We start from the raw sequence: 19836 nt of genomic DNA on the forward strand, positions 1-19836 counted from the left end.
CATAATCCTGACAGTAAGATTGAGTTCAGTAAGTACTTCTTTCCATTCTGGCAGCAGGAGTGTAGTTAAGTGAACAATTCCATAGGCCAGTTTACAGAGTTTTTTGCAGTCAGTAAACTAACAGGTGCGTAGAGTCCTTCTGGCTTACCTTGACAAGGACCAACTTGATAGGCCAGATGTTTCCTGCAGTGCATCGCAATCAAAATCATCCAACTCATTTATTTCATTAATCCATCCCTCTGTATCATCGGCATTGTCAGTGTTTGGATCCCCATCACCATTCTCTGCTATAATATCTTTGTCCTTGATGTCAGTGTCACCTGTAAGATCCTGGAGGTCGTGTTCTGTGTTGTCAAGTGACTCAACACTATTTTGTATCTGTATGTTGAACTCTTTAATTAAGCTTTTGGCCACAAGATTGATGATATGCAAGAAGCAACATGTGCGTGCCACTTCTCCACCAAAATGATCAATGAGCTTGGCAAGTTCCATCATCATTGTGGCATTGCTCAATGCATTGTCTGCTGTTATGCTCAGCATCTGATGAAAATTGGTAAGTCGTGCTAGATGTTGTTGATGAAACTTGCCTTATCTGAAATTCCAAAGTCGTTAAGTACCTTTGTGAATGCTTCGGCGAGGTTCACACCTGAATGTGACTGGCAGTATAATTAGTTCTTGCTCTTTGTGACCTTGAAATGTGTACCTTTGCGACCTTGACAATGTCAAGAAGCATTGCGATGGGCTGGCCTTCATGCTCCAAGTGCACCAAGGCAGCTACAAATGCCTTATGGTTTGGCGATGTTCATGCATCAGTGGTGAAATTAAGGCCACCATTGTGGTGTTCAAACTTTCTGTAGCCTTGCAGAGGCACGTTTCACTATGCATTTCTTATTGACACTTTCCTTAGATTAGGTTCGCACTTTTGTTGCTTACATAATCATCTTCCCTTTACCTAGGACTCTACAGTCATTACCTAGTTTCCCTTGTTTCCAGTTCTTTGGTTGCTCCCCATTCACTTGGGTTATTTAGTAGTATCCCCTAGTTGTAGCTTTCCTAGTTGTAGCTCCCTCAGCTCACCAGATAGCTCCTGGAACATAGTTTTCTTACCTTGACTTGGAGTACCTTCTCCGCTCTCTTTCTTTGAGCCTGAGCCTAGTCAGAGATCCTTTAGGGTCGAACGTTCTTGCTAGCAAGAGTAGCAGCTAGGAGAGCAGGAGACTCATATATTTTGATTTGGTGCTTTTACCTACAGCCCAGCCATATCTTGTCATCACACCGTCATACTTCTGCAACATCTGTGCAATCTGTTTCCTGATGTTTGCAAAAATGAGCTTAACATCATGCAACACGGTGAATGATGAAGGTATATAGTACTCTGGCCATCCTGTCTTCATTAAGGACTTAAAAGCTTGATCATTAACAACTTTGAATGGGTGAAGACTTTCTGATACCCATTGAACAATCTCAGCCCTATAAATATTGTGAGTCACACTTATGATGCATATTTCATGGGCTCACTTTGTCTTGGATTTTGTGTGTTGCCTATGCAAGTACATTACTTTGCCTTTACCCTTTCAAACAAAGGAGGATGTGATCAAGCCTGTTGTGAGTACACTAGCCACTATGGAGTCGCGTTGTCATGCATGGTATGGAACTCATACCATGACATTGATAGACAGGAAGTAGCCACAGAGAGTACACTAAGGTGTACCTCATTGTATTATTATGATTGGTTCCATTTTGACAGATTTACTTGTATTTATATTTCCAGTATGATAGTTTTCACCTTTCCCCTTGTCTTTTCATTTCTTTTGTGTGGTTTATTCAGCCACCAGTGAGCTACCAAGATGTGTTAGTAAGCATGTCATGTGATAGGCAATATTCTGATTTGTAAGGATCCTGCATGATTTGTCATGTGGCTTCCATTTGTTTCTATTTGTTTCAGGCTCATTCAGCCACAGAATCCTTTAGTGAGCCACCAGATGTGTTTGTAAGCATGTCATGTGATAGGCAATAATCTGATTTGTAAGGATTTGTTATGATTGGTCATGCTTCATCATGATTTATCATGCTTTGTAATATTATGAACTTTATTTGTAAACTACTTTGTAAGCAGCTGATCCAGCACTGCCAAATGGCATGGTTAGTAAGCCAGTGACTTACTAATGCTGTGATGAGTCATGCTTAGTAAAATGGCCTCCCAAAAAGGTATAAAAGGAGCCCATTCTACACTGAGTAATAATAACTTCCCACTTTTCACTCTTCTCTCAAACCATGAGAGTCCGTAAGACTTAAAGTGCAGGCCATGAGTGCCTTGAAGTAAGATAAACATTCTATCAGAAATTAGTTGTATACTACCTTACAGGGGTCGCTTATATAACAATCTATTTATAAACTACTTGTTGTGTGCTACCTTTCAGGGGCTAAGTATACAACACCAGAACAGCTTTCGTACTAGGCTTTACATATTTAAGACAGACTTCATTACTTGTTGTGTACTACCTTACAGGGGTTGAGTATACAACACCAGAACAGCTTTCTAACTAGGCTTCACGTATTTAAGACAGACTCTCTCTTTTCCAGGAAGGGAGACATGAGAACACGACAAAGTTGAGACAGACTTTCATAGGTTGAGACATGACCTACGAGATTGAAACAGATCTTACTATCAGAACATTAGGGAATCTATCGAGTATTTGACCAGGGAACAACAAGAAGAGGACACGTCAGTAAACCCTCCCAAGAACTCACACATTATCTACCACAAAAACTAGAAAAGTCATAGACCATGTACTTGAAGACTGGCAAGAAGTCTTATCCTGTATAGTTGTGTTGTCACTATACACGCGTTATACATAAGACCCTTAAAAAGTAAGACAGCGTGCTGATGCAGTTGTCTTAGCCTCCTGTGCAGCTTCATATGCAGTCTTGCCCCAACAACTCTTAACATGCTCAACCATGTTACTTGTTGATTTCATGTCTCCCTTGTCAAGGTAGCGTTGAATGCGCTGTTTACAGCCCTTTCCTAGGCATTTGAATACATGTGAGCGTCTCCCATCAGTGTATTCAATACTGGGTGTTGGCTTGAAGAATGTGTATACCAGTGAAGTCCATCCTTTTTGTAGCCGTTGTGACAATCATACCAGTGCTAGGCACATATGAGTGTCATAGGCATAATTTGCCTTGCCTAGAGGAAAAAGAGTAAGACACTAGTCACCAGCGCTATCATTCCCAAGCTATCCGCTTTGGAATCACCTTTCTCCCATAGCGCGCTGCCCGGTCTGACACCTAGGTATTCCGTCCTACCATGTCCTGCCTATGTCCACCTACCTCCGCTGGTGCATTATTATTCCTTAAATGTCGCTACTGATCAGTCGCAGGTCTTATTACATGTATCCTCATGTTCTGCTGTGCTGCATGTTTTATTACCTGTTGCTACATCGTGCCCTCGTCAGTGTCACTACTATTCTTGCCTACGCACTCCCGAACTTTTATGCAGTATGATAAAATGACCCGTCGCACATACAGCACTTTACTTCCCTTTGCTGGACCTTTGCTGGTGTGTCGGAGTCTCCTTAGTTGCTATATCTCAGTCTTGGTGCAATCGATTCCACCCTTGCCAATCTCTCTGATCGTGTGTCGCTTGAACTTGCTTTAAGTGCACATCGCTAAGGATCCCTCATAAGTTTGACTTTCACAACGTCGGGATCGCTATCGGTAGTTGCACTATAATCTAGTCGCTATCAGGCATTTCACTTGCACTGTCTTATCTTATTTCCGCTCTCACTCTCTTTGATTTCTTCTCGCTGTCACTTGTCGGACGTTCGCATAGCGCTATCACATAAAAACACCTTGCATAGTGCTTCTCACTTATATGCACGTTTCTCTGTCGGAACTCACTTGTCACTGATTGCTATAGCGCTACTCATTAGTTCTTGGTCTTATGTCACTATAGGTTTTTAGCCCTTTGCACTATCGCTTCCCTTGCTATTAGTAGGGAGTTGCTTCAATAGCAGTCCTCTTGGGTTGAATATTACACTCACGCCTATTTGGATAAGTAGCACTAGTTTTCTAACAGCCTAGTCGCTATTTCTCTTTCACACTGTGCTGTCAGAAATGAAGGCTGATTAACTTAATTATATTATATAGGGATAAATGACTTGCCGAGCTCATCATCTGATGCCTCCACACCTGATTCAGGTGCCTTGGTACTCATATCAGTTGATGTATCACTGGAATCGATAACAATAGCATTGGTAAGAGAGGTATTGTCCTCTTCTTCCATTTGGACAGTGGCTCACTGACTGGTAAGAGAGGTATTGTCCTCTTCTTCCATTTGGACAGTGGCTCACTGACTGGTAATGTGAGGAATGGGGGCTTTTATAGTTGAGTCTTCAGGTGCCTTATTTGATGTTGAAGGTGCATTTTTCGCTTTTTTGCCTTGCAAAGACTCTTGGCTATTGGTGCTAACCTTCCATTTTAGCTTTCGGCTGCCCTCTGCAATAGCCTGCACTGCCTTTCCAGTCAGTTTAGTAACACACTTGCTATATTGTGGTGGATGGAGTTATGGTGGGGTTCTCAACACCCTATGAGAGATTAGAGTTCCGAGGGACAGCCCTGGGTGTGTGTAGTGATCAAAGTAAAGTTAATTTGATGCTGTACAGTTTTAATATATATGACATGTCAAGACTACCATTTTGGGTGTGATGGGTACTGTACCTTGCTGGATGGGTCACAAGTAGCCAGCATTGCAACCTGCACCTGCACCTGCAAGGCACCCATACCCATGACCCGTGTGGGTTACCCCTACTCATGCTAATGCCTACCCACAAATGACCATGTTATCAGTCATTGGTATTTGTCTGAATCACTGACCATGGAGATATTTGTTTTTATAGGTGTTCATCTATAGATCATCTATCTAAGAAGACAATGTGCTGGTCAGGTTAAATTGATGTTTTGATGGGAATGCCAGCTTGGTTCAATCGGTCATGATTTTGGCATGTAACCAGTGAAAAACAAACTGGACTCAGTTGCTGAGCAGGACCTTATTTGCATCTTGTTTCACACTTAACATTTTGGACAATCTCAACCTTTGTTTTGCAAAGCATATTGAGACAAATTTAAGCTCAAACATAAGAAAATGGATCTAATTTTTTCAAGTACAGTGTTCTTATTGATTCTGGACTTAAATTGGACTTTATTCACATTTTCAGCAACTTTGACCTCATTAAGGAATATGCACACTCCAAACCATCGGCAGTGTGTAGAGTCTTGTGCTACATAGTGCCATATACCAAATACATACAACTATATTTCAAATCCCACACCTTGATTCAAACATCACAACTTTTGGACTCTACACACCTAGCCAACTGGCACAAGTTGCTGTAGCACGAGGTTTGACTGTGTTTGTAGTCTCCCATTTGTGTCAGCTCAACACACAAAGTGGAAAATAAGATAAAGGCAAGCAAAAGATTCAAATGTGGGTTGTAGAGCAAAAATCTAGCATGACTTACCACAACACCATAGTCACTTTCTTTCCTTGCATGACAACAGATATATAACCTATTGGCAAGCCTGCTCAAACACACAAGTACTTTTCAGTATTCTGCTTTAACAATAGCCAGACATTCAACTCAATCATTGCACAGTGATTACATTTATATGGCATGGTATACTGGGTGTGTGAGCAATAATAATAATTGACCCTTGGGGGTGTATCTGGCTATTGTGATACTTGTGTATATGAGCCAGGCACACCCCAAGTACTTGTGCTTGTGAGCAGGCTTGCCAATAGGTTATATATCTGTTGTCATGCAAGGAAAGAAAGTGACTATGGTGTTGTGGTAAGTCAGTGCTAGATTTTTGCCCTACAACCCGTGTTTGAATCTTCTGCTTGCCTTTATCTTATTTTCTGCTTTGTGCATTGAGCCGACACACATGGGAGACTACAATCATGGTCAAACCTTGCACCACAGCAACTTGTGCCAGTCGGCTAGGTGTGTAGAGTCCAAAAGTTGCGGTGTTTGAATCAAGATGTGGGATTTAAAATATAGTTGTATGTATTTGGTATGTGGCACTAGCACAAGACTCTACACACCACTGATGGTTTGGAGTCTGAGTAATATGTAGTTTTCCTGATGCAGGCTGGCAGAGTCATGCAATCATTTCATGCTGAATTAATGTGCATATTATACAAGATTAGTAGCGGCACGAGCATCAATCCCTGACTCTGGAAGAAGACACCAAGACAAAATATGATTCACAGATATTGCAAGACAACAATGTAGGTCATTTATACAGTTTCAAGCCAAGACAAAGAAGCCACCAAGAAAAACAATCACTTGAACCTACTCGACCATAGTATACTTGAGGCTTGAACTAATTGTGTAAGTGGAAGAGCAGACTAATGAATTTTTGGCAGGACAACAAAAACCTCTTTTGCATACAAATTACTAAAATATCTTGCCAAACGAGGCACAGAGTAGCTGGCTATATCTTCTGAAATAATTGCGAGACAAGAAAGCAGTGTTTGTATTTCATCTTTACTTGATTGCATCACTCATTCTTGGGTAGCGATGAAGTGAGATAGCACTGAACACACATAGTCCAGATCCTTTTTTTTTTGGACAAGTAATATGTATTTGTAGCCACTGACAAGTCTAGTTCTACAAGTACACGCTATAGTGGAGTTCATGGAACACCAGTGTAGAGACTCGCGTTTCTGCAGGCACATATGGGCACATTTTGCACCTTTTCACAACTCATGACAATTGGCCTTCAATGCACGACTCACACCATCAGCTATATTTGACTTCTATCATGTCCCCAGTCGTTTTACCACATAACGCGCAGCTTTCCCGCGAAACGCGCCATAGGCGCGGGTACTTTCCCACACAACGCGCAGCATTCCCACACGTGCACCTTGTGCACTTTCTCGTGCTTAAGCGCCCTGCATCGCCTATCATCCAGGAACGTCTGTCTATGTCCACCCACCTCATTGGTACGTCATATCCCTTGCCTCGTGGTTTGTAACAAGCATTGCAGCGCTATTACATGTCATTACGTATTCATAGCGCTTATTGCTCCTATCCCTTCCGCTTCCGATGCGATTTCCATAGTATAAAGTTTGCTGACTTACTACTTCATCATTATTACTCCCCTTTGCTGTACTTCCCTCCCTATTGGGTTTTACTTTAAAGTAGTAGTCACCACTTGGGCACACTTTGTGTTTCCAATGGTTATCGTTATCCGCCTATACTAGACCTATTATCCGCACTCATTATAACACTCGCTCTGCATCTGCACTCGCTTTGCACATCCTCGTTTCCTTATCCTGGTATTTTCCGCACAACGCGCGCCTTAGGCACTCACATTCCCACGCTCACGGCTTACCTTAGTGCGCTCTCTCGGCACTTCGCGCTCACTTCGCTTTTCTTCTTGCGCTTTTGCGCATCCATCGCACTTCAAGGGTCTTTCTTTCATCTGGTTCTGTGTTCAGTAGCAGTCCCCTTTAGGATCGAATGTTCTTGCATTCTGCGAGTATAGCAGCTAGGCAGAGCCAAGACTCACTTATACTGGTTGAGCATTTTTAGATATCTCATATCAGCCCAGCCAGGTTGAGATCGCCTCACCAGGTCCAAGGAGAAATGCACTTACACACTCCCGTTTTCATGGGGTGTGTGGGACTCTAGTACTACCTGGTTACCTCAGTCACAGAGGGCCTGGGTGGTTTGATACCTACTAAAATCTCGAGGGCAATGACCCAGTTTTTGGGTGTTGGCCCGTTTGTTGTAATTATGTCTGACCAAGTTGTGTTGATTAGTTTTTCAAAGTTTTTGGTGTGTGGTTGATTTTTCTTGCAGTTATTCTGTCAGTTTGGAGTCTTTTGTTTATTGATGCTATCCAGCAGCTCATTATTGCTTCTGTTGTGTGTGAGGTTCCATTTATTGTTTTGTTGCATCTTAGAACCCAAATGAGGTATGCTGATTCCTGAGATTATTATTCTTAGCAGTCTGGAGGAGCCTTTTGTTGAAGTTTCTCTGTGTTGGTTGTGTTGGTTATTGTTTCATTGCTGTGGGAGTATGATATTCCCGCATCCTAGGATTGTTCCTACTCTTCACTGTGGCCATGGGCCATGTTTCATCGAGCCCCTTCAGTGACAAATCCCGTATTATACGGGTCACCCGACCTACATAATATCCCGTGTAATACGGGCCAGCGGATTATGGGCCGATGTTATGTATATTCCCGATGTTGACGGGTGGGCCGGGAGGCATATTATTTCCGATGGAGACGGGTGGGCCCATCTATGCTAATGTTATATATATCATCGATGATAGCGGATGGGCCGGGAGAAATATTATTATGGAGATGGGTGGGCCCATGTGGGTAATATGTAGAGTAGGATTGACATATATTATAGACCTGAGGAGAGATGTATAGCAAATAGTATTATATAGACGTGTGGGCCGACGTATTAGTATTATTTTGTAGACGGATGGGCCGAGGGAGCGGTGAAATATTTATTAGATAGACGGGTGGGCCGACGTGGCGTAATATCAGATAGACGGGTGGGCCGAGGGTGAGGGGAATTATTTATTACATAGACGGGTTGGCTGATGTGGGGTAATATTAGATAGACGGGTGGTGGCCGACGTGGGGTAATATCAGATAGACGGGTGGGCCGAGGGTGAGGGGAATTATTTATTACATAGACGGGTGGGCCGACGTGGGGTCATATTAGATAGACGGGTGGGCCGACGTGGGGAATTCTACATAGATGGGTGGGCCGACGTTGGGTAATATTAGATAGACGGGTGGGCCGAGGGTGAGCGGAATTATTTATTACATAGATGGGTGGGCCGACGTGGGGTCATATTAGATAGAAGGGTGGGCCGACGTGGGGAATTCTACATAGATGGGTGGGCCGACGTCGGGTAATATTAGATAGACAGGTGGGCCAAGGGTGAGGGTGAATTATGTATTAGATAGACGGGTGGGCCCAGATACATATCATATAGACAGATAGGCCTAGGTATTGTACATTTTTACGAGTTCGAGGCTCGAGTTAAGAAAATTCAAATTTAAGATGATATACATTTTTGTTGTCTTGAAATACCGAGACCCAAGACCCGAGATTCGGCACTCGGTAGTCGGTGAAATGAGTACAGAAATACATAAGATAATACACATTGTTCTCAGAAATCACAAGTTTCAAATGTCGATTTGTAAATCACGAGTCACAAGTCTCGAGACTCGAATCACCGAGTACCGAGTACTGAGAACCGAGTATTGACACCCGACACCCGGAATTCGGCACTCGGCATGCGAGACAAAAGATTGGAAACAAAACTCAAAATTCGAAACTCGAAAGTACTGACTACCGAATACCAAGTACCGAGTACTGAATCTCGGGTCTCGGTACTCGGTATTCGGTACTCGACACGATGCTCGAAACTCGTAAAACTGTTTCAAATCACCGAGTACTGACCACCAAGTACCGAGTACCGAATCTCGGGTCTCGGTACTCGACACAATGCTCAAAACTCGTACAACTGTTTCGAATCACCGAGTACTGACTACCGAGTGCCGAGACCCGAGATTCGGTACTCAGTACTCGGTAGTCAGTACTCGGTGATTCGAAACAGTTTTATGAGTTTTGAGCATCGTGTCGAGTACCGAATACCGAGTACCGAGACCCGAGATTCGGTACTCGGTACTCGGTACTCAGTAGTCAGTACTCGGTGATTCGAAACAGTTTTATGAGTTTCGAGCATCGTGTCGAGTACCGAGTCCCGAGTACCGAATCTCGGGTCTCGGCACTCGGTAGTCAGTACTTGGTGATTCGAAACAGTTTTACGAGTTTTGAGCATCGTGTCGAGTACCAAATACCGAGTACCGAGACCCGAGATTCGGTACTCGGTACTCGGTACTCGGTAGTCAGTACTCGGTGATTCGAAACAGTTTTATGAGTTTCGAGCATCGTGTCGAGTACCGAATACCGAGTACCGAGACCCGAGATTCAGTACTCGGTACTTGGTATTCGGTAGTCAGTACTTTCGAGTTTCGAATTTTGAGTTTTGTTTCCAATCTTTTGTCTCGCATTGAGATATGAGCAAAATACTATATACCAGGGTGAATTTCAGTATTGGAAGTTTGATGCTTTCGATGTTTTTGATGTCGGGTCTTGATGCTTTCGGGCATTAACATGTAGATAGCCCTCGATCTCAGGGGTGTGGCAAAATTTAGATTGTCTGAAACAGATATAATTTGAGTGAGATATATGCAAAATACCACACACTGACTACCGAGGGCTGAGTACCAAGTGCCGAGTGCTGAGTGCCGAGTTCCGAGTTCCGAGTTCCGAGTTCCGAGTTCCGAGTTCCGAGTTCCGAGTGCCAAGTACCCCGATGCTCTCGGGTATTAACACCCAGATAGCCCACGCTCTCAGGTGCCTGTCAGAATTTAGATCATCTCAAACGGATGTGATTTGAGTGAGATATGAGCAAAATACTATATACCAGTTGAATTTTGGCATCAGAAGTTCGATGCTTTCGATGTTTTTGATGTCGGCTCTCGATGCTTTCAGGCATTGACATGCAGATAGCCCTAGATCTCAGGGATTCATCAGAATTTAGATAGTCTTAAATAGATATGATTTGAGTGAGATATATGCACAATCCAAGATACAGGGTGAATGAGTCCCAAGTGTTGAGCGCCAAGTGCTCAGTTCTGAGTTCCGAGTGCCGAGTGCTGAGTGCCGAGTGCTGAGTGCCCCGATGCGTTCAGGCATTCAATCACTGTCAGGAGGTGTTCCCTCATCCACCTCAGTGCCATCAGTGTTGCAATCAAGCTTTCTGCCGTGTGCTGAGTGCCGAGTTCCGAGTTCCGAGTGCCCCGATGCTTTCGGGTATTGACACCCAGATAGCCGTCACTCTCAAGGGCCCGTCAGAATTTAGATCATCTCAAACGGATGTGATTTGAGTGAGATATGAACAGAATACTATATACCGGGTGAATGTTGGCATCAGAAGTTCAATGCTTTCGATGTTATTGATGTCGGGTCTCGATGCTTTCGGGCATTAACATGTAGATAGCCCTCGATCTCAGGGGTGTGGCAAAATTTAGATTGTCTGAAACAGATATAATTTGAGTGAGATATATGCAAAATACCACACACTGACTACCGAGTGCTGAGTACCAAGTGCCAAGTGCCGAGTTCCGAGTTCCGAGTGCCCCGATGCTTTCGGGTATTAACACCCAGATAGCCCTCGCTCTCAGGGGCCTGTCAGAATTTAGATCATCTCAAACAGATGTGATGTGAGTGAGATATGAATAAAATACTATATACCAGGTGAATTTCAGCATTGGAAGTTTGATGCTTTCGATGTTTTTGATGTCGGGTCTTGATGCTTTCGGGCATTAACATGTAGATAGCCCTTGATCTCAGGGGTGTGGCAGAATTCACATTGTCTCAAACGGATATAATTTGAGTGAGATATATGCAAAATACCCACACACTGACTACCGAGTGCTGAGTGCCAAGTGCCAAGTGCCGAAGAACTGAGTTCTGAGTGCCGAGTGCCGAGAGTGCCGAGTGCCCCGATGCTTTCGGGTATTACACCCAGATAGCCCTCACACTCAGGGGCCCATCAGAATTTAGATCATCTCAAACAGATGTGATTTGAGTGAGATATGAACAAAATTCTATATACCGGGTGAATTTCAAGTGAGATATATGCAAATACTATATATTGACTACTGAGTGCTGAGTACCAAGTGCTGAGTGCCAAGTGCAGAGTGCCCTGATGCTTTCGGGCATTAACACCCAGATAGCCCATGCTCTCAGGGGCCCATCAGAATTTAGATCATCTCAAACAGATGTGATTTACTGAGTCCCAAGTGCTGAGTGCCGAGTCCAAGTGCCGAGTGCCGAGTTCCGAGTTCCGAGTGCCCCGATGCTTTCGGGTATTAACACCCAGATAGCCCTCGTCCTCAGGGGCCTGTCAGAATTTAGATCATCTCAAACAGATGTGATTTGAGTGAGATATGAGCAAAATACTATATACCGGGTGAATTTCAGCATTGGAAGTTTGATGCTTTCGATGTTTTTCATGTCGGGTCTTGATGCTTTCGGGCATTAACATGTAGATAGCCCTCGATCTCAGGGGTGTGGCAAAATTTAGATTGTCTGAAACAGATATAATTTGAGTGAGATATATGCAAAATACCACACACTGACTACCGAGTGCTGAGTACCAAGTGCCAAGTGCAGAGAACCGAGTTCCAAGTTCCGAGTTCGAGTCCGAGTGCCGAGTGCCGAGTGCCGAGTGACCCGATGCTTTCGGGTATTAAAAGCCCTCGCTCTCAGGGGCCCGTCAGAATTTAGATCATCTCAAATGGATGTGATTTGAGTGAGATATGAATAAAATACTATATACCGGGTGAATTTTTGGCATCAGAAGTTCAATGCTTTCGATGTTTTTTGATGTCTGGTCTTGATGCTTTCGAGCATTAATATGTAGATAGCCCTTGATCTCAGGGGTGTGGCAGAACTCACATTGTCTCAAACAGATATAATTTGAGTGAGATATTTGCAAAATACTATGTATATACTGACTACCGAGTGCTGAGTGCCGAGTTCTGAGTTCTGAGTTTCCGTGCTGAGTGCCGAGTCCCAAGTGCCGAGTGCCGAGTTCCGAGTTCCGAGTGCCCCGATGCTTTCGGGTATTAACACCCAGATCACCCTCACTCTCAAGGGCCTGTCAGAATTTAGATCATCTCAAACGGATGTGATTTGAGCGAGATATGAACAAAATACTATATACCGGGTGAATTTTGGCATCAGAAGTTCGATGCTTTCGATGTTTTTGATGTCGGGTCTCAATGCTTTTCGGGATTGACCATGTAGATAGCCCTCGATCTCAGGGGTGTGGTAAAATTCAGATTGTCTGAAACAGATATAATTTGAGTGAGATATATGCAAAATCCCATATACTGACTACCAAGTGCTGAGTACCAAGTGCCGTGTGCCGAGTGCCAAGTGCTTTCCGAGTGCTGAGTGTCCCGATGCTTTCGGGCATTACCACCCAGATAGCCCTTGCTCTCAGGGGTCCATCAGAATTTTGATTATCTCAAACAGATGTGATTTGAGTGAGATAGGAGCAAAATACTATATATCAGGTGAATTTCAGCATTGGAAGTTCAATGCTTTCAATGATTTTGATGTCGGGCCTCAATGCTTTCAGGCATTGATATGCAGATAGCCTTCACTCTCAGGGGTCCTTCAGAATTTGGATCATATTTTCGCATCAGGAGTTTGATGCTTTCAATGATTTCAATGTGAGGCCTAGATGACTGTGTTCATTGACATGTGGATAGCCCTTAATGTCAGGAGTTCACAGAATTCATATGGCCTCACATGGACATATGAGGTAATGTAGGACATTCTCAACACATCAGGAGACACATAAAAACACATCATAAGGCACTACATCATGTCTTCAATAGTCATACCTATGTGTAGTATGATAGTGTGATCTTTAATATACTGTTCAGGCTGACACTCATCAAGTATCACAGGTCTATTGTACAGACTTAGAATAAAATACAGTAGTCTTAACTTGATAGTCATTACACGATAGTCTTCACTTGATAGTCTAATATGATTGTTGATTACTACATAATACATAAGCTGTGAGGGTTAGGATTATTATGGAAGATATGACAGTCATGGTTATTAAGAAAGCTTATATTATGCCTAGCAAGTTAAGACTATTGAGTTAAGACAATCATATCCTTAGTCTAGTAAGCACTGTCAAAGCTTGTGACCTTCTGGTAACCGTGTGGCAAAATCATATTTTGCTGATGTATATATCTTGTGATTGTAACTTTCTTGCACCAGTGCACAGTGATTGCCTTGAATTTCGAGTTTTTTTGTATTTAGAGATACATACCACTGACAGATACTGTTTCAGGGACTGGAACAGTACACTGGAAGCCAATCTATCATATTATACATAGGTGTGATCATAGCAAACCTGATGCAGTCCCTGATGATGTGTTTTTATGTTTCTCCTGATGTTTTAGAATTTTTCCCACACAAGGCTGACAACAAAAACATTGAACCTGCGAAGCTCAGACACACCCAATAAATTGTATTTTGCTCATATCTCCCTCAAATCATGTCTGTTTGAGGCAAAATATGATCCCCAACATCCCTTCGATAGTATATGCAATATATAAGGATACTAGGACAACAGGATTTATTCCTGTTGTGCTATGTGCTTACCCTTGGTGCAAGGCCTGACATCAAAATCACCTGATATATAATATTTTGCTCATATCTCACTCAAGTCTTATCCGTGTGAGACGATCTGAATTGTGACAGGCCCCTGAGATCAAGTTCTATCTGCTTGTGAATGCCTGAATGCATTGAGGCTAGACATTGCAAACATGGAAAGCATTGACCTTACAATGCTGAAATACACACAGTATATGGGATTTTGCTCATATCTCACTCAACTCTTATCCATTTGGGATGGGCTAAATTCTGCCAGACCCGTGAGATCTAGGGCTATCTGCATGTCAATGCCTGAAGGCATCGAGGCTTGATATCAATAACATCAAAAGCATCAAACTTCTGATGGTGAAATTCACTTGGTATATAGTATTTTGCTCATATCTCACTCAAATCACATCCGTTTAAGATGATCTAAATTCTGATGGGCCCCTGAGAGCGTGGGCTATCTGGATGTTAATACCCGAAGGCCTCGGGGCACTCGGCACTCGGAACTCGGCACTCGGAACTCGGCACTTGGCACTCGGAACTCGGAACTCAAAACTCAGCACTCAGCACTCGGTAGTCAGTATATACATAGTATGGTGCAAATATCTCACTCAAATTATATCTGTTTGAGACAATGTGAATTCTGCCACACACCCTGAGATTGAGGGCTATCTACATGTTCATGCCTGAAAGCATCAAGACCCGACATCAATAACATCGAAAGCATCGAACTTCTGATGCCAACATTCACCCGGCATATAGTATTCTGTTCATATCTCACTCAAATCACATCCGTTTGAGATGATCTCAATTCTGACGGGTCCCTGAGAGCGAGGGCTATCTGGGTGTTAATACCCGAAAGCATCAGGGCACTCGAACTCGGAACTCGGAACTCGGAACTCGGAACTCGGAACTCGGCACTCGGCACTCAGCACACAGCAGAAAGCTTGATTGCAACACTGAAGGCACTGAGGTGGAGGAGGGAACACCTCCTGACAGTGATGAATGCCTGAACGCATCAGGGCACTCAGCACTCGGCACTCGGCACTCGGAACTCAGAACTCAGAACTCAGCACTTGGCACTCAACACTCGGGACTCATTCACCCTGTATCTTGGATTGTGCATATATCTCACTCAAATCATATCTATTTCAGACTATCTAAATTTCTGATTGAATCCCTGAGATCTAGGGCTATCTGCATTCAATGCCCGAAAGCATCAAGAGCCGACATTAAAAACATCGAAGCATCGAACTTCTGATGCCAAAATTCACCCAGTATATAGTATTTTATTCATATCTCACTCAAATCACATCCATTTGAGATGATCTAAATTCTGACGGGTCCCGAGAGCGTGGGCTATCTGGGTGTTAATACCCGAAGCATCGGGGTACTTGGCACTCGGAACTCGGAACTCGGAACTCGGAACTCGGCACTCAGCACTCGGCACTTGGTACTCAGCCCTCGGTAGTCAGTGTGTGGTATTCATTTGGCACTCAGAACTCGGCACTCAGCACTCGGTAGTCAGTATATACATAGTATGTTTGCAAATATCTCACTCAAATTATATCCATTTGAGACAATGTGAATTCTGCCACACCCCTGAGATCAAGGGCTATCTACATGTTAATGCCCAAAAGCATCAAGACCCGACATCAACAACATCGAAAGCATCAAACTTCTGATGCTGAAATTCACCCAGTATATAGTATTTTATTCATATCTCACTCAAATCACATCCGTTTGAGATGATCTAAATTCTGACGGGTCCCTGAGAGCGAGGGCTATCTGGTGTCAATACCCGAAAGCATCGGGTCACTCGGCACTCGGCACTCGGAACTCGGAACTCGGAACTCGGTTCTTGGCACTTGGCACTTGGTACTTAGCACTCGGTAGTCAGTGTGTGGTAGTATTTTATTCATATCTCACTCAAATCACATCCGTTTGAGATGATCTAAATTCTGACGGGTCCCTGAGAGCGAGGGCTATCTGGATGGTAATACCCGAAAGCATCGGGGCACTCGGCACTCGGAACTCGGCACTCGGAACTCGGCACTCAGCACTCGGTAGTCAGTATATACATAGTATTTTGCAAATATCTCACTCAAATTATATCCGTTTGAGATGATCTAAATTCTGACGGGTCCGTGAGAGCGAGGGCTATCTGGGTGTTAATACCCGAAAGCATCGGGGCACTCGGCACTCGGAACTCGGCACTCGGAACTCGGCACTCAGCACTCGGTAGTCAGTATATACATAGTATTTTGCAAATATCTCACTCAAATTATATCCATTTGAGACAATGTGAATTCCGCCACACCCCTGAGATCAAGGGCTATCTACATGTTAATGCCCGAAAGCATCAAGACCCGACATGAAAAACATCGAAAGCATGAACTTCTGATGCCAACATTCACCCGGTATATAGTATTTTGTTCATATCTCACTCAAATCTCATCCGTTTGAGATGATCTACATTCTGACAGGTCCCTGAGAGCGAGGGCTATCTGGGTGTCAATACCCGAAAGCATCGGGGCACTCGGAACTCGGAACTCGGCACTTGGAACTCGGCACTTGGAACTCGGCACTTGGCACTCGGAACTATCTAAATTCTGACAGGCCCCTGAGAGCGAGGGCTATCTGGGTGTTAATGCCCGAAAGCATCGGGGCACTCGGCACTCGGGACTCAGCACTCGGCACTCGGCACTCAGCACTCGGCACTCGGCACTCAGAACTTGGTTTTCGGCACTTGGCACTTGGCACTCAGCACTCGGTAGTCAGTGTGTGGTATTTTGCATATATCTCACTCAAATTATATCTGTTTCAGACAATCTAAATTTTGCCACACCCCTGAGATCAAGGGCTATCTACATGTTAATGCCCGAAAGCATCAAGACCCGACATCAAAAACATCGAAAGCATCAAACTTCCAATGCTGAAATTCACCCGGTATATATTTTGCTCATATCTCACTCAAATCACATCTGTTTGAGATGATCTAAATTCTGACAGGCCCCTGAGGACGAGGGCTATCTGGGTGTTAATACCCGAAAGCATTGGGGCACTTGGCACTCGGAACTCGGAACTCGGAACTTGGAACTTGGAACTCGGAACTCAGAACTCAGCACTCGGCACTCAGCACTTGGGACTCGGCACTCAGCACTTGGGACACATTAAATCACATCTGTTTGAGATGATCTAAATTCTGATGGGCCCCTGAGAGCATGGGCTATCTGGGTGTTAATGCCTGAAAGCATCGGGGCACTCTGCACTTGGCACTCGGCACTTGGTACTCAGCACTCAGTAGTCAATATATTGTATTTTGCATATATCTCACTCAAATTATATCCATTTCAGACAATCTGAATTCTCCCACACCCCTGAGATTGAGGGCTATCTTCATGTCAATGCCCGAAAGCATCGAACTTCTGATGCCAAAATTCACCCGGTAATAGTATTTTGCTCATATCTCACTCAAATCACATCCGTTTGAGATGATCTAAATTCTGACGGGCCCCTGAGTGTGAGGGCTATCTGGGTGTTAATACCCGAAAGCATCGGGGCACTTGGCACTCGGAACTCGGAACTCGGAACTCGGAACTCGGAACTTGGAACTCGACACTTAGTGCTCAGCACTTGGTAGTCAGTATATTTTATTTTGCACCTTTCCCAAGTACATACCCTTAATTTCAGAATGAAGTCCAGATGAAATCCAATGAAGTCCGAAGGACTTCCGGAGACTGGCTACTCTGATGGAGTGCTGGAGGACTTCTGGATGAGCACAGGAACCTTCCGGAGGAGTATAGAAACTTCTAGAGAAGTACAGGAAACTCTGGAGGAGTTTCACCTGCTGCATAGGGTCCGAAGATAAGACTTCTGAAGGTAAGCTTCCTAGATGGAAGCACATGGAGGAGAGACTGCAAGGGACAGAGTCCAAAGCAGGATCAGATAGGAGGAGTGGTCCAGAGGACAGGATGTCTGAAGGTTGCGCCATCTGAATGTTCAGATGTCCAAAGGTTATGATGTCTGAAGGTCATGATGTCCAAAGGTTACAATGTCCAAAGGTTTTGATATCCGAAGGGTAAGATGTCCGGAGATCCAAAGGTCTGGAGGTCAGCAGGAGTGGACAGGATTATAGGACAGGAGAATAAAGACTACCATGGACAAGGTCTGGAGTAGAAGCAAACAGAGGTAGGCTACACTTAGGTGGAGTCGGAGATAACAGGAAGTAGACATAAGTCTTGGAAAGACAGGAAGTGCCAGAAAGGCAAAGGTCCAGCTTAAGGAATCAATCCTTAAGCTTGGATAGAGATGGAAGGACAAATCCAAAGGTTTGGAAGTCCAGCCTAAGGAATCCTTCAGGTTGGACTCAGATCTCAGTACACTTCACTTGATTTTTGATATCCGGGACTCCATAGTCGGAACTTGAGTCTTGAATCTCGGGTGTGGGTGTCGGTTGTCGGTTGTCGGGTGTTGGGTGTTGGGTGTTGGGTGTTGGGTGTCGGGGTGGGGTTGGGTCTCGATGGTCAGGACTCAATATTTGGGACTCGTTGGTCGGGACTTGATACTCGATTGTTGGGATTCAATGGTCGGGCATTGGGTTTCAGGACTCAAATCTCGGGCTTTGGGACTCGGGTTTCAAGACTCGGTAGTCGGGACTCAATGGTCGATTGTCGGGATTTGATAGTCAGGGCTCGGATATTGGTACACTTCACTTGATTTTCGGTAGTTGGAACTTGGCATTTGGCATTTGGTAGGCTTGGATGATGTTGGCTTTCAAAGATCTATTATCATATATTGCTCAATGAAATACCAGACGATCGGAAGTGTGCTGGACATCACATATTCATTTGTCGAGACCCGGGTCTCGGAACTTGGTACACTTCGCTCGAGTTTCCACTTCACCCCTTTGCAAGGCTCCATGCCATACTACATCATTAGATGACTTTGAATTATTACCTCCATGATATACAACTAGCTGAGCTCCATCATGTCTACAATTATCATTCTCCTGGGCCCACCGTTTATATTATATACCCCTACGTCGGCCTACCCGTCTATGCAATATATGTCTACCATTGGCCCACCCGTATATAATAAATCTTTCACCGCTCCCTCGGCCCACTCGTCTACAAAATAATACCAATACGTCGGCCCACCCGTCTACAAAATAATATTAATTCGTCGGCCCACCCGTCTAATATGATATATATCTGGGCCCACCTGTCTATGTGATAACAAGCACCCTTGATATACCCGGCTATTTGATACATATCTACCTTGGTACACCCATCTACATAATATCCAACTACCTCGGCCGATCCGTCTATTGAAAATTCATGTCCATCGGCCCACCCATCTACTTTACATATTCCCCACCTGGGCCAACCCGTCTCCATCGGGAATAATAACACTCCCGGCCCATCCGTCACAGTCGAGGATATATCTACCTTCGGCCCATGGTCCGCTGGCCCGTATCATACGGGATATTATGCACATCCGTTCACTCGTATAATACGGAGATATGTTACTGCAATATGTGG

General features: G+C 44.1%; 2 protein-coding genes across 2 annotated transcripts; both read right to left on the reverse strand.

The window, feature by feature from the left end:
- Window positions 1–1202: 1202 nt before the first annotated feature.
- Window positions 1203–3128, reverse strand: DFJ58DRAFT_672728 (uncharacterized protein; the record flags this gene model as incomplete). Its single annotated transcript, XM_041383033.1, has 4 exons — window positions 1203–1470; window positions 1519–1571; window positions 2261–2313; window positions 2879–3128. Coding segments are annotated over 4 exons (624 nt in total), but the record flags the coding sequence as incomplete, so codon positions are not given.
- A 3712-nt stretch (window positions 3129–6840) lies between these two features.
- On the reverse strand, window positions 6841–7488 carry DFJ58DRAFT_849571 (uncharacterized protein; the record flags this gene model as incomplete). The annotated part of the gene is made up of 4 exons (XM_041393720.1): window positions 6841–6955; window positions 7000–7052; window positions 7145–7258; window positions 7399–7488. The coding sequence occupies 4 exons, from the start codon at window positions 7486–7488 to the stop codon at window positions 6841–6843; spliced, it is 372 nt and encodes a 123-aa protein (XP_041234886.1).
- Window positions 7489–19836: the final 12348 nt, after the last annotated feature.

The sequence above is a fragment of the Suillus subalutaceus genome (genome assembly GCF_016647625.1).
Source record: "Suillus subalutaceus strain FC151 chromosome Unknown DFJ58scaffold_510, whole genome shotgun sequence".
NCBI classification, from domain to species: domain Eukaryota; kingdom Fungi; phylum Basidiomycota; class Agaricomycetes; order Boletales; family Suillaceae; genus Suillus; species Suillus subalutaceus.